The sequence below is a fragment of the Myiozetetes cayanensis genome, unplaced genomic scaffold, assembly GCF_022539395.1.
Source record: "Myiozetetes cayanensis isolate MyiCay16 unplaced genomic scaffold, myiCay2020 scf2-11, whole genome shotgun sequence".
In the NCBI taxonomy this organism is placed as follows: domain Eukaryota; kingdom Metazoa; phylum Chordata; class Aves; order Passeriformes; family Tyrannidae; genus Myiozetetes; species Myiozetetes cayanensis.
Window position 1 is genome coordinate 40677459 of NW_026087411.1, and position 17249 is coordinate 40694707.

At 41.3% G+C, this 17249-nt stretch overlaps 1 protein-coding gene across 2 annotated transcripts in view; it reads right to left on the bottom strand.

Moving 5' to 3' along the window:
* Nucleotides 1-9715: 9715 nt before the first annotated feature.
* The window catches only part of DISC1 (DISC1 scaffold protein), a 188727-nt gene continuing 181193 nt past the window's right edge, over nucleotides 9716-17249 (bottom strand). For both annotated transcript variants that reach the window (XM_050315928.1, XM_050315929.1), the window contains exon 14: nucleotides 9716-13003. In XM_050315928.1, the coding sequence (XP_050171885.1) occupies nucleotides 12982-13003 (22 nt within the window). In that variant the 3' untranslated portion in view covers nucleotides 9716-12981. The remainder of the gene's footprint in view (nucleotides 13004-17249) is intronic.

Below are 17249 nucleotides of genomic sequence, written 5' to 3' on the forward strand. Positions count from 1 at the left end.
CCAATCTGGGTTCTGGTTGACAGTGATAATTTGTCTTTTTCAGAATGTAGCCTCAATTGTACATTTAGGAGGTGACAAAACCTTACCACCCTTTGCACTTGCCTTAAGGGATAGCATAATCAGGGATTTATTTAAATATAATCCACAAATTTACTTAAGTGTTCTTATTTTAGTACTGTAGTGTTGGTTATGCAGATGCAAGCAACCTTAAAATTATAGACCACAGTTTACGTTGCTCACCTTAGAGATTAATCTCACCCTAGCTTCATTTGTTTGACTTCTAACATTCCTCATTCTCTGGCTTAATGCTGCAATTTCAGGGTCCCACTCCCCACAGGGGATGGCTCAGCTCATGTTGCTCACTGGCATTTCACTGTTTGAATCTGAGCTCTCCCTCTCGGGTAATCCCTCTTGGTAATTGTTCGGATATCCCTGACAGTACCTACTTATTTGAGAGAAAAAAATTAACTTGTTAATGTCTCTGCTGAGACAGGGGGAACACTTTTATGTGCTCATCCAAGAGTAATATTCTTTAAAGAGGCTGTTGAGGTGTGTGACCACTCAAATATCCACCTGAAACCTGTACTCAAAGGAGGTTGTGGCCAAGTTGGAACACCTTACATGTTATTAAATTTAACTGAAAGATAAATTTAAAAATCATGAGCGTCAAGGGATCAGGGCATGAGCTAAAGTAACTGACCCCTTCACTAAGCTTTTGAGCATCCTCCACGCCTCCTGAAATTGAGAATGCTGGAGGGCCTTGTAAAGTGGTCATCTAACACATCGACTATTGAACAGTTTAAGCTTAATGGGGAACAGTGATGGGATAACACCACCAGCTCAGTATTTGACTGGACTATGTTTTGTGTTACAGAGTTTGCAATACTAATGTTTTCTGAAGCCAACCTAGTGGAGGTCACATGCCTGTGGGTGCTGCAACTATTAACTTGTTGGATCTTGGATCTATTCAAAGTGCTTTCTTTAAAGATGTAAAAAACTAGGCAAGGCAGATGGGTTGTGCTGGGTAATAACCCTGCAGAATCTTTCTGAATAGTCATGTGTTTGTAGGGATCCATACTGGGGGCAAAAAACACAGAGAACGCATCTTCCATCTACTGGGGGCATGGATATAGCAATACCAGGTTTGGTCAGCAGGGTTTGGTCTAAAGCACAACATTTCTTACACATGAAATAATCTGACATGAATGATACTGCTGTGAACTCCAGGTGTGAGGAGATGGTTGTTGAACTCCTTACCTCATCTTCTTCCTTCACTAAGAAGGCTGCTTATTGTTTGTTTTTTTTTTTTTTTAATTAATACTCCATATAATGCAAGGAATGGGGCATACACTGCCTTCTGCACTGTCTTGCTGGTGGCATAGTGATTTTTGGGACTCAGTCTGTGGACTGTTCTGGGAAAGGCATCGTATATGAATACTGCCTCTGTCGTGATAGGGCTGCTGAGAAGATGGGTCTGTGCCCCTTTGTGGCTGTCAATATTTAATCAAAGAGATGGCTGAAGACAGATCCTGTTTTGGAAAAGTAAATACCTTGCTCTTCCCAGATGATCTTTAGCATTTCTGACTTATTTTTTTATTTCCTTATTGTAGCTAAAAATGAGGACTGCATCTTTCCTTTTCCTTTTTAAAACTGTTGTAAAGCATCATTATATGAGAAAGATTCCCATGCCCTTTACAAAAAGGAATTTGTTTCAGCTAGGGGTAAAATGTTCACAAGATGTTTTGGATGAATGGGGAAATAAAAAGAACCTAAAGTAGTGTTTTCCTTAGTTAATCCAATGATGTCATGGCTGCTATCTTGAAATGCATGAAGGGCTCTGAGGTCCTACAATCCCTGACTTAAAGGGATCCAAGAAATGAGCTATGCTAAGTTGTGCCCTTTAAAGAAACCTACCTCACATCTCCTGCTTCACTGGATGAAAAGTGTCACTCATGGGTAGCCTGTAGAAATTCTGCAGTGTCTGGCCTGAATCTGTTTTCTGTCTATTGCAAGAAAGTAAATTTCTAGCATCCTCTGAAAGCTTCACATCTGTCCATGAGGTGAAGGAGCCAGGTTGGTCCTTTGCTGCTGCAATGCCTACCTTTTGGTGCAAAGCTTTTGTGTCAAATGTTATTATTCCTGTTATTTTATGAGCACAAAAGAGAGGAACTAAGAGAGGGCTGTCTTATACCAGTTTCAAAGAAGAAAGACACATGAGGAGCCCAAGCAGAGTTCAGATGCTGTAGTGATGTTGTTGCAGATGTCAGAGGTCTTTATCTTGTTACCTTAGGTCAAGCTTTCCTTTAGCAGCTCAGCTGTTACTCCAAAAGGGGCTGTAAATTGTTGTTTGTGCTTAAGTTTTACGTCTAGGTCAGTGCTTCTTGTAAAGATGCCATTTGAAAATGAAATGCACTTACTGGTTGTCATTACAAGAATCCTGTGTCAATATCTGTCTAATCTCAGGTTTCTCTAGCATTTCAAGAGCAGAACTTTGGAGCCATATCAGTGGTGTGCCTCTTGGCTGCATTTTTTTTCCTGGTATCACTTTGTGACTCTCCTTGGAGAACTCTACGTGATCCTGCACACTTTAATGCTCCCTCCAGCAAAACCTCTTAAAGGATTACTTTGACTTATGATTAAAAGTGGCAGGGAACACTTGGCAGATCTGAAATTCAACTAAGTAGTGCTGTTTACTTTCTGAGCTTTTTTTCCTTCTTATCACAGAATTGATTGGATATGACACCTGGAAGGGCAGGTGAGGTTTGGTTCAAGACTGTGTTTCTCCTCTGAGATAGTGGGGTGGGAATGTGTATATTAAAGTGCAGGAGAAGCTCTTCTTTCAACAGCTGTTATATAAATTCTTGTGCTCTGTCCTCTGCTAGAGAAGGTGCATATATGCAAGGGGAAAGCTGAAGAAGCAGGCAAGGTCTCCAGAGAGCATCAGAAGGTGGAAAGAGAAGCTTAAAATCGGTATCAGGGGAGTAGCTGAGGCTGGGGGAAGTAGAGCTGCTCACTGGACTCATCCACATGAGCGGTGCCTGCTGAAACTCATTGCCTCCCAGATGCAGAGTAACATGGTTCCTCCACGTGAGCAGTAGTAAAAGTTGTCAAGCCCTTCTTTTGGCCACAAATGGCATGGGAGAAGTTGTTCTACCCCTGATGAGTCTTGATGTGAGCACTGTAACTTCTTGGCCAGTGGCTGGGAGTTGAAGTACCAGGCTCCTGCTGGGGCATCTTGTTCAATCTAGGTGAGAACTAAGCTGCATTCAGTGACACACTGAGATTTACAACAGCATGCAACTGAAATCTCATCACCAAGTTGCAAGGAAAAACTTGACCTCTAGTGGGTGCTGTCTTTTGCAGTCCATGTAGTCAAGCAAAGTCTGTCTTTTCCTGTGCCACATCCTTCATGGAGGATGTCTTACAGACTTTATTTCTTCTACGTGGATTCAGGGTTATGCAAAGCCATGCTTAACTGCAGAGGACCATGATATCTTTTCAGTTACCCCAAGCCTCACAGAAGCACTGTAGGTGTTTTCAAAATCAAGCTAGTGTTCAAAGTCACAGACTTACATGGAAAAAAGGATCTGAACATCCTTTGCCAGATGCACAGTGCAGCCTTGCATAGGGGGTTCCCACAGACTGGCCAGGAGACCTGACTGGTGAGTGCTAGGTTCACCAAGAAAAGAGAGGCGTGTGGATTTCAGCCTAGGCTGACTAGAAAGCTCAGCTTGGACAGCCTTGACAGTATGCCATGTTTTTATTGTAAGATTGTTGGTAAAATTTATTGGGGACTCAGGCTTGCATTCTCAAAATCACTGATGTGCTCAAAAGCCCTGAGGAACGGGGACCTCTACCCTTTCATCTACCTTCAGTGAGCACTGCTAATTATTTGGGGATAGTTTGGAGTTGCCTATAAGGCATGAGAGATTCAACTTTCCTCTTTCTCTAAAGTCTTCCACAACCAGTAACTGAGCTGCACAGTAACCACCCAGGACTGATATGTTAACTCTACCTTAGACTGGTACAGTGAAGTGCTGAAAGCCCATGCTCACACAGCCCAACTTTGGTAGGGTCAGACAAAGATCCAGGCTATTCTTGACTCTTGAATTTGCTTTTGCTGCATCTCCAGGCAGATGAGTTTGCTTTGCCATTGAAAAAATGGGAAAGAAGGTGTGTGAAGGTACCACTGCAGCTGGTAACTCACCGTGAGAGCCTGGGCCTGTTGTGCCAACTTGGGTCCTGTAGCTCTCCCTGTGATTCTGTGATGAGATTTGCTCTTCTGGGAGAACTGTTGGGGCAAGCCCCTGCCTGCCCAAAATGTACCTTTTGCCTCCTACTTCAACCAGTAGAACTAAACTTTTTTGCCTATCTGGTGGTGTTCTGTCAGTGTTTTTGCAAGGATAGGGAGAAGTTTAGTACACAATTTGGATGTGGGGTTAGAGACAAACGGCTCTGCTCTCTGCTTGGCTAGCTTCAACCTCTGAAGAGGCAGATGTGTGTAAGACTTGTCTGAAAAGAGCTTTCTCTGACCTGAGCTCTGGGGATCCTCAATTCTTGATGAGCATGCCTGCCTCCCCCTGAGCATCACATCATTTCAGTAGGCTTCGACCCAAACTCAGGGTAAAGCATCTGGACTCTGTTAATTCCCTCGGATGGAGCGTGCGTGCGAGGAGGGGTGTGCGTGCCCACACACATTTGCAGAGTGCAGGGTTGAGGACTGCCACAACCACCCGTGTCTCAGAGCTGATGTGCCAGCCCCATGGCAGAGGCAGGATGCCGTGCAGGGAGATCAAAGAGGAGAGCTGAAATGAAAAGATGACTAGCAGCAGTGGGGAAAAATTCTTCAATTCCAGTATGAAGTTTCCTCCTCTCTTTCAAATTGGTGCACCATTGAGGACATGCATAAGCCACATGTTAAAGGTGTTAGAGGGATGAATGTGGAGCACATGTGTCTGCCTGAGCCTTTACCTCACGGGTGGACTGACTGGAGGGAAGGATAAGCACCCTGGGATCTCCTAATCACAAGATATCAGATGCTTTGCTTAGGTTTCTCTAGTGGACTGTCTATACACTAGAGTTGGATTATTTTCTTCTATTGATTCAACTCCTTGAGCTAAATACCACCTTCCATAACAAATGACCCAGGGACTGTTAACAGCTGGAGGCAAAACTTGAAGCTTACCAATGTCTTTTGCAAAAGATAAGCAGACTCTGTTACCAATTTCTGGGAAAAGTGAATAAAGAAATCCCTGAATGATTATTCTGCTGACCTCAATATATCTTCTGGGAAGAACTTCCTAAAGCCAAAGAACTAAGGCTACAGAAGAGAAGACATTAACCAGGCTAGTGATTTAGTTCTCTTTAGGGAGACAATATTGCTGGTTGGTTTTTTTATTTTTTAGTTCCACTCCCCACCCCCCCATAGTAGACCCAATCAATATTACATTTCCAATTTAGGATAAAAAGAAATTCACACAGCAGAAAGAAGGAAATAATGCTGGTGATGCCTTACTATTCCCATGTCATAACCAAGGGAGTATTACTGTACTGGAAGAGCTGTTCTGTGTTGCAGCCTTGTGTTCACAACGCTAGGGAGAAGTTTCATGGACAGCTGGGGGTTTGGTACAGCTGTAGTGTATTGATTCAAAGAATTAGGGATACTTGATGAGAAGACAAAGAAGAAACACTTCCCATCAGGATTAATGGAGAGAAACTGGCTTCATTTGCTACAGCTCATTACAGAAAATTAGCAATGACAAATCATGTATGGCTGTGAGGGGCAGGGTGTTCTTTTCACCTTTTTTTATCTCATTTAATAAAATCAAGTGGCACAATGCTGACCAAATGACAGCACTGCGAGCCAAGACAAGCAGTGCCTGATACCTGGTGCTGGATGGGTTTCTTTGGGTTTTCCTTTCTGCAGAGGAGGATGCTCAGCACTGCAAGTGGGTGTGCTGCTTTTCATACTGGAGCGCAGTCCAAGTGCTGTGGTGCTGCCTCTGCTCCCCAGCCACCAAATGTGGTGCCAGGATCACCCTGTTCTGCCTGGTACTACATCATGAAACATGTCCCTAGCCCATTTAAGCTGCCTGCACCTGGGAGGGAAGAAATTTGGCTCATAAGCCTAAGCTCCTCCCTAGTCAGGCTGTGAACCATTTTGTAATAGCTTCAGTCTTTGCTTCGCAGGAAAGATTTACAATAAGGCCTTCCTTAGCATTTGGTTTCACTTGCCCTTTTGAGCTAAGGTCAAGATCAGAGAGTAGGTAAATGGGCTTTCCCAGCTTGCAGACACCCAGCTGTTCTGTCCTCTAACTCCATCTCTGCAGCTAAACAACAGTTTATGAAAACATTTTTTCTTTCTTTGCCATTTTTTTTAAGCCATTAAGGAAAATGCATATATTTAAGGTAAAGCACTGTGACTATTACTCAGTGCCATACGTATCATGCAGGCTGTACAAACTTGGATTGTGTTGTTTTCTGAATCAAGTGCATTACATCTGTGGTGCAGAAGGGCTTTATTCACAATTTCTGGGGAAACAAACAAAAAAAAAAAGCCAGGGTTCCTTTAACTTTGAAAGACAGTTTTGTGCTCCAATGGACAAGTACTGTCCATGCTAAAACATATTTTTTTTTTTCCTCTCTGGTGGAGAGTTCTGTTAGATGAAACAAGGAATAGGCATTAGAAATCTTTCTCCATGTAAATACTAAAGGACAGGAGCAGGTCACTTTGTGGCCTTTAGTTAGCGAGTTATCTCTACTGAACTTTGCTGGTATTCTGTTGTAAGGAAGTTAGTTTGTCCTAATCTCCAAGAGGTTCTTGTACCTCTTCTCCTGAAACCTTGCCTGCTTTTATTTTGGGGAGGCACAGCAGAGTTGGCAGTGCTCATAGACTTGTCAGTGCTGTGTGCAGATGGCAATGCCATGTTCCTGCTCTTCAATGTTGCCCACCTAAGTGAAGGAAATAGCCTGGTCAACTTGTCAGCTGCTGCTCTGGGAACTCATGTTATTGAAATTAAAGGAGTAAACTGTGATCCAAGGTTATCAGACAGTAACTAAGAACAAATAGATCTCACTGCTTGACCTTACTGTATTTGAGTCAGGACAAATAAAAGAATCCTGATACCTCTAAATTTCAGGATATGGAGGATGCATAAGGAACTTTCTGAAAGCCCACTTTAAAGCAAAAACAACAGGAAAAATTTTTAAGCTTCTAGAAATAGTGAGGCGGATGTATCACTATAACGCCTCCCAAGCCCCAAGGAGTGGAACGGGTTGGCTCTGGTACCTCTAACTCAGTCCCTGTGACACTGACTCCCAGAACAGTCATGAAGAAGCTCCTACATGCAGAACTGTGTCTGGCTCTCAGCTGCTGCCCCGAGCCTTGCCCTGGGACTGCTACTAAAAGGAAGCCTGAGAGTGGGCACAAAGCTCTGGGTTTTGGGATTGAGCTGGTAGACTTAAAATCTTGAGTCTACTTGAGAAGAAAACACAGTGGTCCTTCCTCTGGTGTTTCAAAGTCTCATTGTCAGAGAAGTAATAAATTTGAGGTTCTTATAAATTGGACTGTTACTGTGGAAAGGTCTCTTAATTTTCTATTTCTCCAGTGAGATCTATCATGCATCTCCTAGCTGTGACTGACTAGTTTAATATTCTCTTTCTTTTGCCACTTAGTATTCCTGTACAGCTGCTTATTATTACAAACTATTTGTTCAACTTTGCAGGCGATTATAAGAACAAATAGCCTAGTGATGTATTGACATTGTGCATGTCTTTGACAATGCCCCAACACCCCTTTCCCAAAGACACTGCTCTTCCAGATGAGAAAACAAGGACAGTGTGACTAAATGACATGCATTTGAAGAACTCAAACATTTCCTTACTCACTCAGCCCCAGATGTTCTTTTCCCAGGCCTCATATTCAAAACTTCATTAGAAATTTGAGAGAAATGCTTTACTGTGGCTGCTGGCTTGGCTGCTTTTCAGGTTTAGGCAGAATTTCTTATATTCACAGGCTCTTTTTTCTTTTAATTTTTTTTATACTTCTACAGAAAGTTGTATTATCATCTTTAGCAGTGCAGGAAAATATCCACATGAGCATAATATTTTAGAGTTTCTTTGTAGCATGTTAATCTCTGAGACTAACTAAAAAAACCCTCTTGGTCCCAGTCTCATTTTTAATAGGATAGTAAACTAAGAGGATACATGAGGATTATTCTAATCTCACCCTCGAGCTCTCTCCAGCACTACTGCCTATCTGGGACCCATTATTGAACTGCTTTCTCCAGTGCTCTAGAAAAGAGGCACTTATCTTGATTTAACAAGTAATGATAGCAAAAGCCTGAGCTGTCATGCTTTAGAAAGAATGGATTAGCTAATTGATTGTGAAGAAAAGAAATATTAGGCTGGAGCTAAACACCCTTTGGGGTGCTGTCCTTTCCTCCCTTTCTTATTTAGTCCCTTGAGAATATGTTTCTGCACTGGGGTGGGGGGAGGAGGCAGTTTGTGTCTGTGTTCAACACAAACTACTCTCACAAAGCACATGCAAGACACTGTTAACCATGAGTTGTTTAATCATTTTTCAGCTTTCCTGGAGCAGTCCATTCTATGTGCTTTGGAAGAGCAATGGAGCTGGTAAAGGGGCTGGAGCACAAGTCTTCCCAGAAGTAGCTGAGGGAACTGGGTTTGTTTAGCCTGGAGAAAAGGAGGCTCAGGGGGTACCTATCACTTTTTACAACTACCTGAAAGGACACTGTAGGAAGTTAGGGGTCAGTCTCTTCTCCCAGGTTAACAAGTGTTCGGACAAGAGAACATAGCCTTAAGCTGAACCAGGGGAGGTTTAGGTTGCATAGTAGGAAAAAATTCTTCATTGAAAAGGTTGTTGAGCATTGGAACAGGCTACTCTGTGACTTGGTGATGTCACCAGGGCTGGAGGTACTTAAAACGTGTAGATGTGGCACTTAGGGATGTGGTTTAGTGGTGGGCTTGGCAGTGCTGGGTGAATGGTTGGGCTCAGTCTTAAGGTCTCTAACTAAATTATTATTCCATTGTTGTGGCAGAAGATAAACCCATAAAGCTTTATATGCCTGCACACTCTTCAAACCTTTTGGGTCTGGGGTCTTGGACAGGGACAGCACCTGTCCTGGGTAGGATAGGGGCTTATTTCTGGTTATTGTTTGGAGGTGATGGGAGACCAGCCCACCTGGAAGTAAGAGTTCTAGCAAGCATGCGTGAAACTGGTCCTTGGGACACTCTACGCACCCTCCTACCTCTAATCATGGCAATGAATGTGTGTGAGGGCATGACTTTGACCTCAGATATCGCTGTAGCCAATGCAGTCGTACTTCCCTTCCCTCAACCCTTAACCATGGGTGACGAACTGAGGGAGGGCAGGCAGGATTCAGTTGCACAGCAAGACAAGAGTAAAGCTGAGACTCAAGTGCAGGTCTTACCTGTCTGTATAGTTTACTGCCTGATATTTCCTTCTCCTCTCATACTGAAAACTGCTAAATTTTTGCAGTCAGACTCTAGTGCTGAATATGACTTTAGACTATTTCCAAAAGGCATAACAGACTCCCCCAAGCAGATAAATTACTGCTGTCAACAGTATAATAATAGTCGCACACATGGTTTCTTTCTCCTTTCCTCTCCTCCACTCCCCATGATAAAATTTCTAAAATGTTGTACACTGGACAGAAGGTGAACAGACACTGGGTTAGTTAAAAACATACTTCTCTTTATTTGAAAGTTTTCTATCCACATATAAAAGGCAGTTGATACATTGCATAGTATACTTTTTTTTAAAGTATGCTTATTATCAAATGTGTCTGAGGAAAGGGATGGTTACTGGCTCTAACTTCCCACAACAAACAGTGAAGTTAATGGAATAATAAATTAAAGTAGTAGTAGTCAACATTACATATAAAACAAATGTTAACAGATACAAACATAACACGAACGATGACTGATTCAGTTTCCCTTCTCAGGAGTTCAGTGTCTTATTAGAGTGGTTACCTAAGTGGAGTTTTTATTAAAACGCAGTGGTGCTCTGAAGCTTCAAAACACAAAAGCCACACAGGTTTTTTTAATTGAATGGGAATGTCTTCAAGAAACCTTGCTAGTGAGAATGAGGGTGCTGTTTACCTGCCTCTCTGATTGTTGTTTAATATCCCTGTTGCTGAGCCCTTGCTGCTGCAAGGAGGCAGACTTCATGCTCCAGCTGTGGCTGATCCTGGCTCTAAGGCACTTCTAGGGCCTACCACCTATTTACATTGCAGGCACTAATTAGTCAAAACTCTACATACTCTGCATTGTGTGAGAGAGGAGTGTCATGGAATCTTAGTGTACTGGCCATCATCTCTGGGACTGTCCTCATTGTCCTATATAAATGCTCATTGCTGGAAACTCAGTACCTGTGCACTCTGTGGTATTAACCCACAAGGAACTTCTGTGGGTCTTAAAGAAACAGTTTTAAGAGCTCTGTCTTGTCAGTGTGCTCTCTTTCCTGTTAGCTGAACTCACGTGGGTTTCCATGAGTGCTTTCTGGCAGCTGGGGTTTCCCACTGAGCTGGTCCTGCGCATGGGCTGATTGTCAGGGTGCTGCAGGCTGCCACTCATGCTTGTTGGGCTGCCTTGAGCTGGAGACAAACACCTTGCTCATCTGTTCAGGGTTGCTTCAGAAAGTGTCAAAGCTACTAGGAGGAGGTAGGTATTGAATAGGGACTTAGAGGAAGAAACGTGTCCGGGCAGCAGCAGAGCAGCAAGAGACCTCCACTTGAAACAGGACGGGAACCCAGTAGCAGAGTCCATGCAAGCTGAAGATCCAAGGGTCTTTACAGCAACGTGGATGCTGACCCATATACTACACGAGAAGTCAGGTCTGAATTACAGGGTTGTAATTTGACCCAGAAGATCCTATGACCAGAGAAACCACCCAAGCTCTGCCCCCCTGGTTTGACAATTGTATGCTCCTGCAGGCAATTATAATCCCGTTGTATGTCTCAGCTGCCGGCACTTTTTTTCTTCCTTCCTTATGTAAGTAACATTGAGGTAGAAGTTTCAATTAATATTTAAGCACACATGAGAATGAACACAATCTTATTGGGCAAGTAGTCCAGTGACCTTTGGAATTCGCTAAAAACCTTCACAATGTGGCTATAAAATGAGTAATTGAAGTAGCAGAGAAAAGGAATTCTAAAAGTGTCAGAAAAACAGTATCAAAAAAAGTACAGCACTGAGTTGCAAGACATTTTCTTCATCTGTTGGATTTAAAACAATTCAGTGGTGTTTTGTTGGTGTTTTTTTTTTTTTTTTTTTTACTTTTCCCTCTGGAACAAATGACAGAAACAGAATTTTTTATGACATCAGAAATATACTGGTATCAAAGTAAGGGTACACAATGAGTTTTTTAAGGCATTAACTGTTTTGAACAATGATCTAAATAGAGATAATTTATAATGGTTGGCTTCAGTTGAGCATTGCTTTTATTTCCTATAAAAATACATGTTTAAGAATGTATATCTAGAAGTGTCTTGCAAAAAAATCTGCATTCCTTCTTAAGTTTATAAGGAAGATCAAAGTAATAGTAGTAACCTTTACAAGGAGACTTAAATGTCTTGTTGCTCATACAATATTTAAATGTAAGGAACACATAACAACATAGGCTTTTTTTTTTTTTTTTTTTTTTGCTTTACAACCCCTGTTAATACTAAAGCAAGTTTATACCTAAATAAAACTAGTTAAACTACTGCTATAGGGGCTGCTGTTAGTTACCTCCACTGTACTTAATACCACAGAGTAAATGAGATCCAAATTTCAGTTGAAAGAACTTGGTTAGCTTGAATTTCATCCTATTGATTTAATTATTGGCAGGAATGTGAAAATACATTCAGTGTAAGAAAGCTGTTTAAAGCCAAAGGGAAAAAAAAAGTTCTTATTATTCTTACAGCTATTTTCCAAGAACTACTAGCTGTTCCAGCTTTAATGCTGCATTTTTAAATCAGGGGAAAAAAAATATCCATGAGAGAGATACTGTTTATGAGTCTTGAAGGAGAACATTTCACTGACATTAAAGGCAACTTTGCAGACTCACTTGAAATGTATCAATTTGTAATCTACACATTTACAGGAGCTGCTCTGCTCTGAAAGCTGTTTCCCAATCTGTGCCAAAACATGTGAGGCTGCCTAGGATACTTCTGATGATAGACCTTCAGGCTCTATTTCTCCATAATTGATTTAGTTATTAGTTATGCAGGGGAGAGAAGAGATCCCTGAGGCTTAGTAAAACAGTATTCAGTTACTAAAAGCAGCCCTTTGTGAATTAATGTTATCCTACCAGCACTTTCTGCTCATTATTCTTTCAAGTCTTGTTTTCCTGGACACCAGCTGTCACAGAGGAAGTCTCCAGCCTTTTCTTCTCCTGCCTCCTTGGCCGACTGAAGTTGCACGAGCACGGTCTGGAGTGTCTCCTTCACTACCTGGATCTCCCTCTGCAGAGACTGTGCAAGCTTTATTAAGGAATAATCTATAGGTGATTGGCAGTCCCTGTTCTTTTTCCAAGTTATTAAGTAAATTCTTGTTCTGCTGCTCACGACAGATGGCCATGGCTATCTAATTGTAGCTTCAGCTTCTTCCAAATTGTTTGGATTAAACATTAATACATTTCTCACACTTGCTTTCAAAAGAAAAATCCAGGCAAGCTCAAGTTCTCAAGTAGCATTATTTAGCACTTTAAAAAAGGGAGGGGATGGGGGATATTGTTTTCATTGGAAGGAAGGAGATAAAGAAATTTTACCATGGAGACAGCAGCATGAGCTGTGAGCTCGATGAGCTGTGAGCTGGGTGAAGGGTGGATTTTTAAGACAGAGATACAGACCTGGGTGGATCAGACTCCAGCTGAAGGCAACAGGGCAGTGAGAACAGTCTGAGAAGTAAGCCAAGTGACTGCAGCTTGTGTGGCATCAGTGAGCTTAGCAGCATGTGCTATGCAAGGCAGGGTGGGAACCTAGGTAGGTAAGAAGCAAAATGAGCTTATAGCAGAGAAAGTGTTTCTGCTCCACTTACCTCCAGAAACCTTTAATGCTAACTCAATTATCAATATAATTGTGGTGCAGAACACACAAACAGAAAGCTATACGAGACTCCACAGGCAATGCTTTGAACAAGTTGAAAAGCAAAGAGGGCAGTACCAAGGTTGTACTGTTGTGCATTAGAAGGAAGAAGGCCACTTGAAAAGTATGAAATAATTCAGTATAAAATGCTTAATTTGGTTAAGAAAGATTTTTCCACATTTTATTTGCCTCTGTCTAGTTCAGGTTTCCTGTAATGCATTCAGGAAGAAACTGATGGCTAATGGCTCAGTCTCTGAAAAATACCTTCTACTTCTCTCTTTCCCAGCTCCACAATGACAGAGGGAAGGTGTCAGGTGCTGGCAACTAGAATACAAGGGGTACAGCAGTGAATAGATTGGCAGATGAAGGTAGGACGCGAATGGAGATAGCAGCAACTGCTGATATGCACAAGCGTTTAAGTGGCTGGGCTTCCTAGGCAGCACAGGTTTTGTTCTATGACTAGCCTCTCCTGGGAACAAGTAGTTTGTATTATCAATATATTGGCCTTTCTGCTGATAATCTTACACCATCAAGACTATTCATTGTTGAAAGTGCAAGGACTGGGTGTAGCTCAATGAGACCAGCCTTATTTTCTCCTCCATAGCTCACACTATGTGGAGAGGAAAGCAAGCAGAGGCAAGTTAGAGCCTGCTGAAATGCTAAAGCGATGACCAAGTCTCTGTGAACAAGGCCTAGAGCCCATCCCGACCACACTGAGGCCTTCTGTACAGGTATGGCTAAAGGGCAAGGACCCCAAAAGACTGAAATAATTTCATGACACACTGCTGGAAAGGAAACTACTTCAGAACCTCACTTCAAGGGAAGTGAAGCAGGATGACACTGAAACAACTCGGTTTCAAAAATACAACACACAGAAAAGATAATGCACAAGGACAGTCTTTATCCTTTACAGAGCTCACACATTATGAAATATTGTTTTACTTGACCCTTGATGTCAATACAATGTCAAGAAAAAAAGACAGCCTCAGGTTATGGGACTGTAAAAAGTAAGACACTCCTTTTGAAAAATTGCAATTAGAGTAGACTATGGTAAAGTTATAAAAATCACTTCTATTTCAGGAAGTCATTATTATGCCTTTGAAAAGTGTTTTGGCTACTTTTGATTCTTTTATCAGTTCCTCAAAATTTCATCTTTGTGTATTTACATGCATTTACTATGATGTTTTGCTCTTAATATTTGTGCATACTTCTAATTTCTAGATAGCTCTGCTAATCTAAAGGTTTTCTGTCTCTGATTACAAATAATAGCAGCTACACACAAAGCTTCCCCTACCCAAGAATCTCAAAGCAGCATACAAGGACAAATTAATTATGTGGTGCATCTTCTCTGAAGTAAGAGTTATTATCCTCTTATAAGTGGTCCTGGACTCTCCACCCCTCTGCAACTTAATCATGAGGCTCTGCTGAAAATCTAACTGGGAAAACAGAAATTCTTCAGCTTAAGAACACCATGAAGTCTCTGAAGTTTAATTACTTCTAATGTGTAGCCTCTGACTACGTGCTGTTACTTGTAATATCCCAAGCAATTAAAAAATTCTTTTCAGGTTGAGAGAAAAAGCAAAACTGAAATGTTTCACCGTCAGTGGATGAAAAATCTTGAAGGATGGAAGAACACGATGAAGACAAGGAAAGAAACTCCTAACCAACAGAAGAATAATAATACCACAATTATCTGTAGACAAGTAACTGTCAAACAAGCCTTTATGGCTATGCAAAATACATGGCATATGGCTAAGCATGGAATCTCCATCCATATACAAAGGTTATATCTGGATAAACAGCTTCACCCATTTTAAAACTTCAAATAACAGTTTTGAATGGGTCCACATGCAAAGGTTTCCTTCATGCTTAAATTCTCTGCCCAGTGCTGCAATTATTGAGCCAATATCCAAGGCAGAAGTGAAACCAAGTTTCTGGTTCTGATGTCTTGTTGTGAAAAACTGACAAATTCCCCTTTCTCATAAGCAGTAAATTAAAGTACTTGGGTACAGCTTCACCCAGACACAACCCATTTCAACAACACTGCAGCTCTAAACACTGTCTTCTATTAAGCTTTTCACCTACTTGACTTCTTCTCTTCAAAAAACTTGAGCAGCATGAGAAAGTCCATGATTTACAAGGAGATAAAAAGCAGATCTAAATACTTTAGAGACTTAATTTTTTGAAAAAATAGGCTCATCAGTGCAGCTCCTGTTCTCTCAGCACAGATGTGTAGAGAGACAAAAGGTAGATATTATGAGTTAATTGCCTTCCTATAGGAAAGATTAGCAACTAAGAGTATAGGTTGTAAGACAAAAGACCTTAGAAGGATAATCAAGGACTACTGCTGAGATGAGGTAAGGGCCTATGGGACTTTGGAGAAGAACAGTAATTTTTGGACATCTGAAGAAGAAGTTGTCTTGAAGAACAGAAATAATTGAGGAGGTTTTGTGGATTTTTAAAATTGGTTAACTGTTTTTGTACTAAAAGTTTCAGAGCCTGGAGACAGAAACTCTGCTAGATGTACCAGCACCTAACTGCACATATCTTTTCTAACCACAGGCACCACTAACATATGAAGTGGCCAGCCAGCTGGAAAGTAGCTCTGCAGAAAAGGACCTTAAGGTCATGGGGGACAGAACCTCCCAGGCTGGATTAAGAAAACACTGCCAGTAGGTGTAGGGAGCTAATACTTTCACTATACTCAGCACCGGTGAGGTCCCACCTGGATGCTGTGGGCTCCACAGTAAAAGACCGACTGGATTCTCAATGTGACTCACAATGGGAAGGGCTCACCCTTTTGTCATCTAAAATAAGATCAAAGAGAGTACCTTTGCCACCTCTCACTCTTGTGGGATGCCAAAATCTCTTACAAGTTCACCTAGGCTGAGATTCCTCAGTGAGGCACAGACAAGGCTAAATTCTACACTCCCGATTCTGTTGAAAACCTGCTCTCTGGTGTAAAACAAGACTTGTATGAGTGCCTGCCGTATGACACAGGTGAAAGGTTAGCAAAAAGTGACCTGCAGTGCTTAACGAACATTTAGGCACAAAATTCCATTTTCAAAATAGCTGATTAAAATATCTGTTTTAGGGCAAGGAATGAAGATTGCTTTTATAATAATACTCCAGCCAGGTTTTCTTCCAACAAAGCATTTTCCCGAGGACAAACTATTACATGCATTCAAATTGTCTATCAAAATGTAACTGCTAATTAAGAAGAAAAATGACTGTGAAATTGCAATATAGGCTCCATTTAATTTTAGTGGGAATTCCAGGCCTTTACTGTCAGGAGAGTAACACCTCTCATCAGCTCTGCAGACACCAGAATGAGTCACCTCTCATCCTTTGGTTTTTCCAATTAATGATGTGGACTGTTTTCATACACTCACTAATGATTAACCATAATTGAATGTTTTGTGGGTTTATTTGGTTATACTAAGTAGAATTTAGCAGATCTGTCATAGTGCTGCAGAGATCTCCAACAACCCCTCCTGCCATTGTTTGATGCTTTTTATACAAAAGTACAGTTTAATGTTGCTGTGAACAATTTCAGTAATAAATTAGAATCGCCAGTGGGTCTGTGCCTATGCTCAGGACCAAGAAATATCACTAAATTTCTCCTTTGTTCAGTTCATGTTGGCAATTACGACAAGCAGCATGGTTGATTTATGTGTGCTATGCCATCAAAACATAGAATGAAAAACAATGACATCTGGGTTTTTTCTTCTAATACAAACTTAATAATTAATCAAAGCTATGACACACACTAAACATTGGCAAATGGCTTGAGAGTATCATGAATTTATTTTTCTCAGTGGAGTCTTTGAAAGTCTTTTAATAATCAGACCACAGGACTAATTTACATCTGTGCAGCCCACAGATAGACTTTTGACATAATAGTTTGCTACATTCATGTGCAAGGAACTTTTTTGAGGGATGATGGGGAGGGTGAAAATAACCAGTGAACAACAGTTTGAAAAACTTATCCTGCTTTCATTACAGTTTCAGATATTTAAGCTCACACTCTCAGAGTTCTACAGATTTTTAATGAAGACTGCATCATTTTCCACTATTGTGATAGGAAATTATTTAAACCCAAATAAACTACCATGCAAACAACAGATCCATCTATTAACC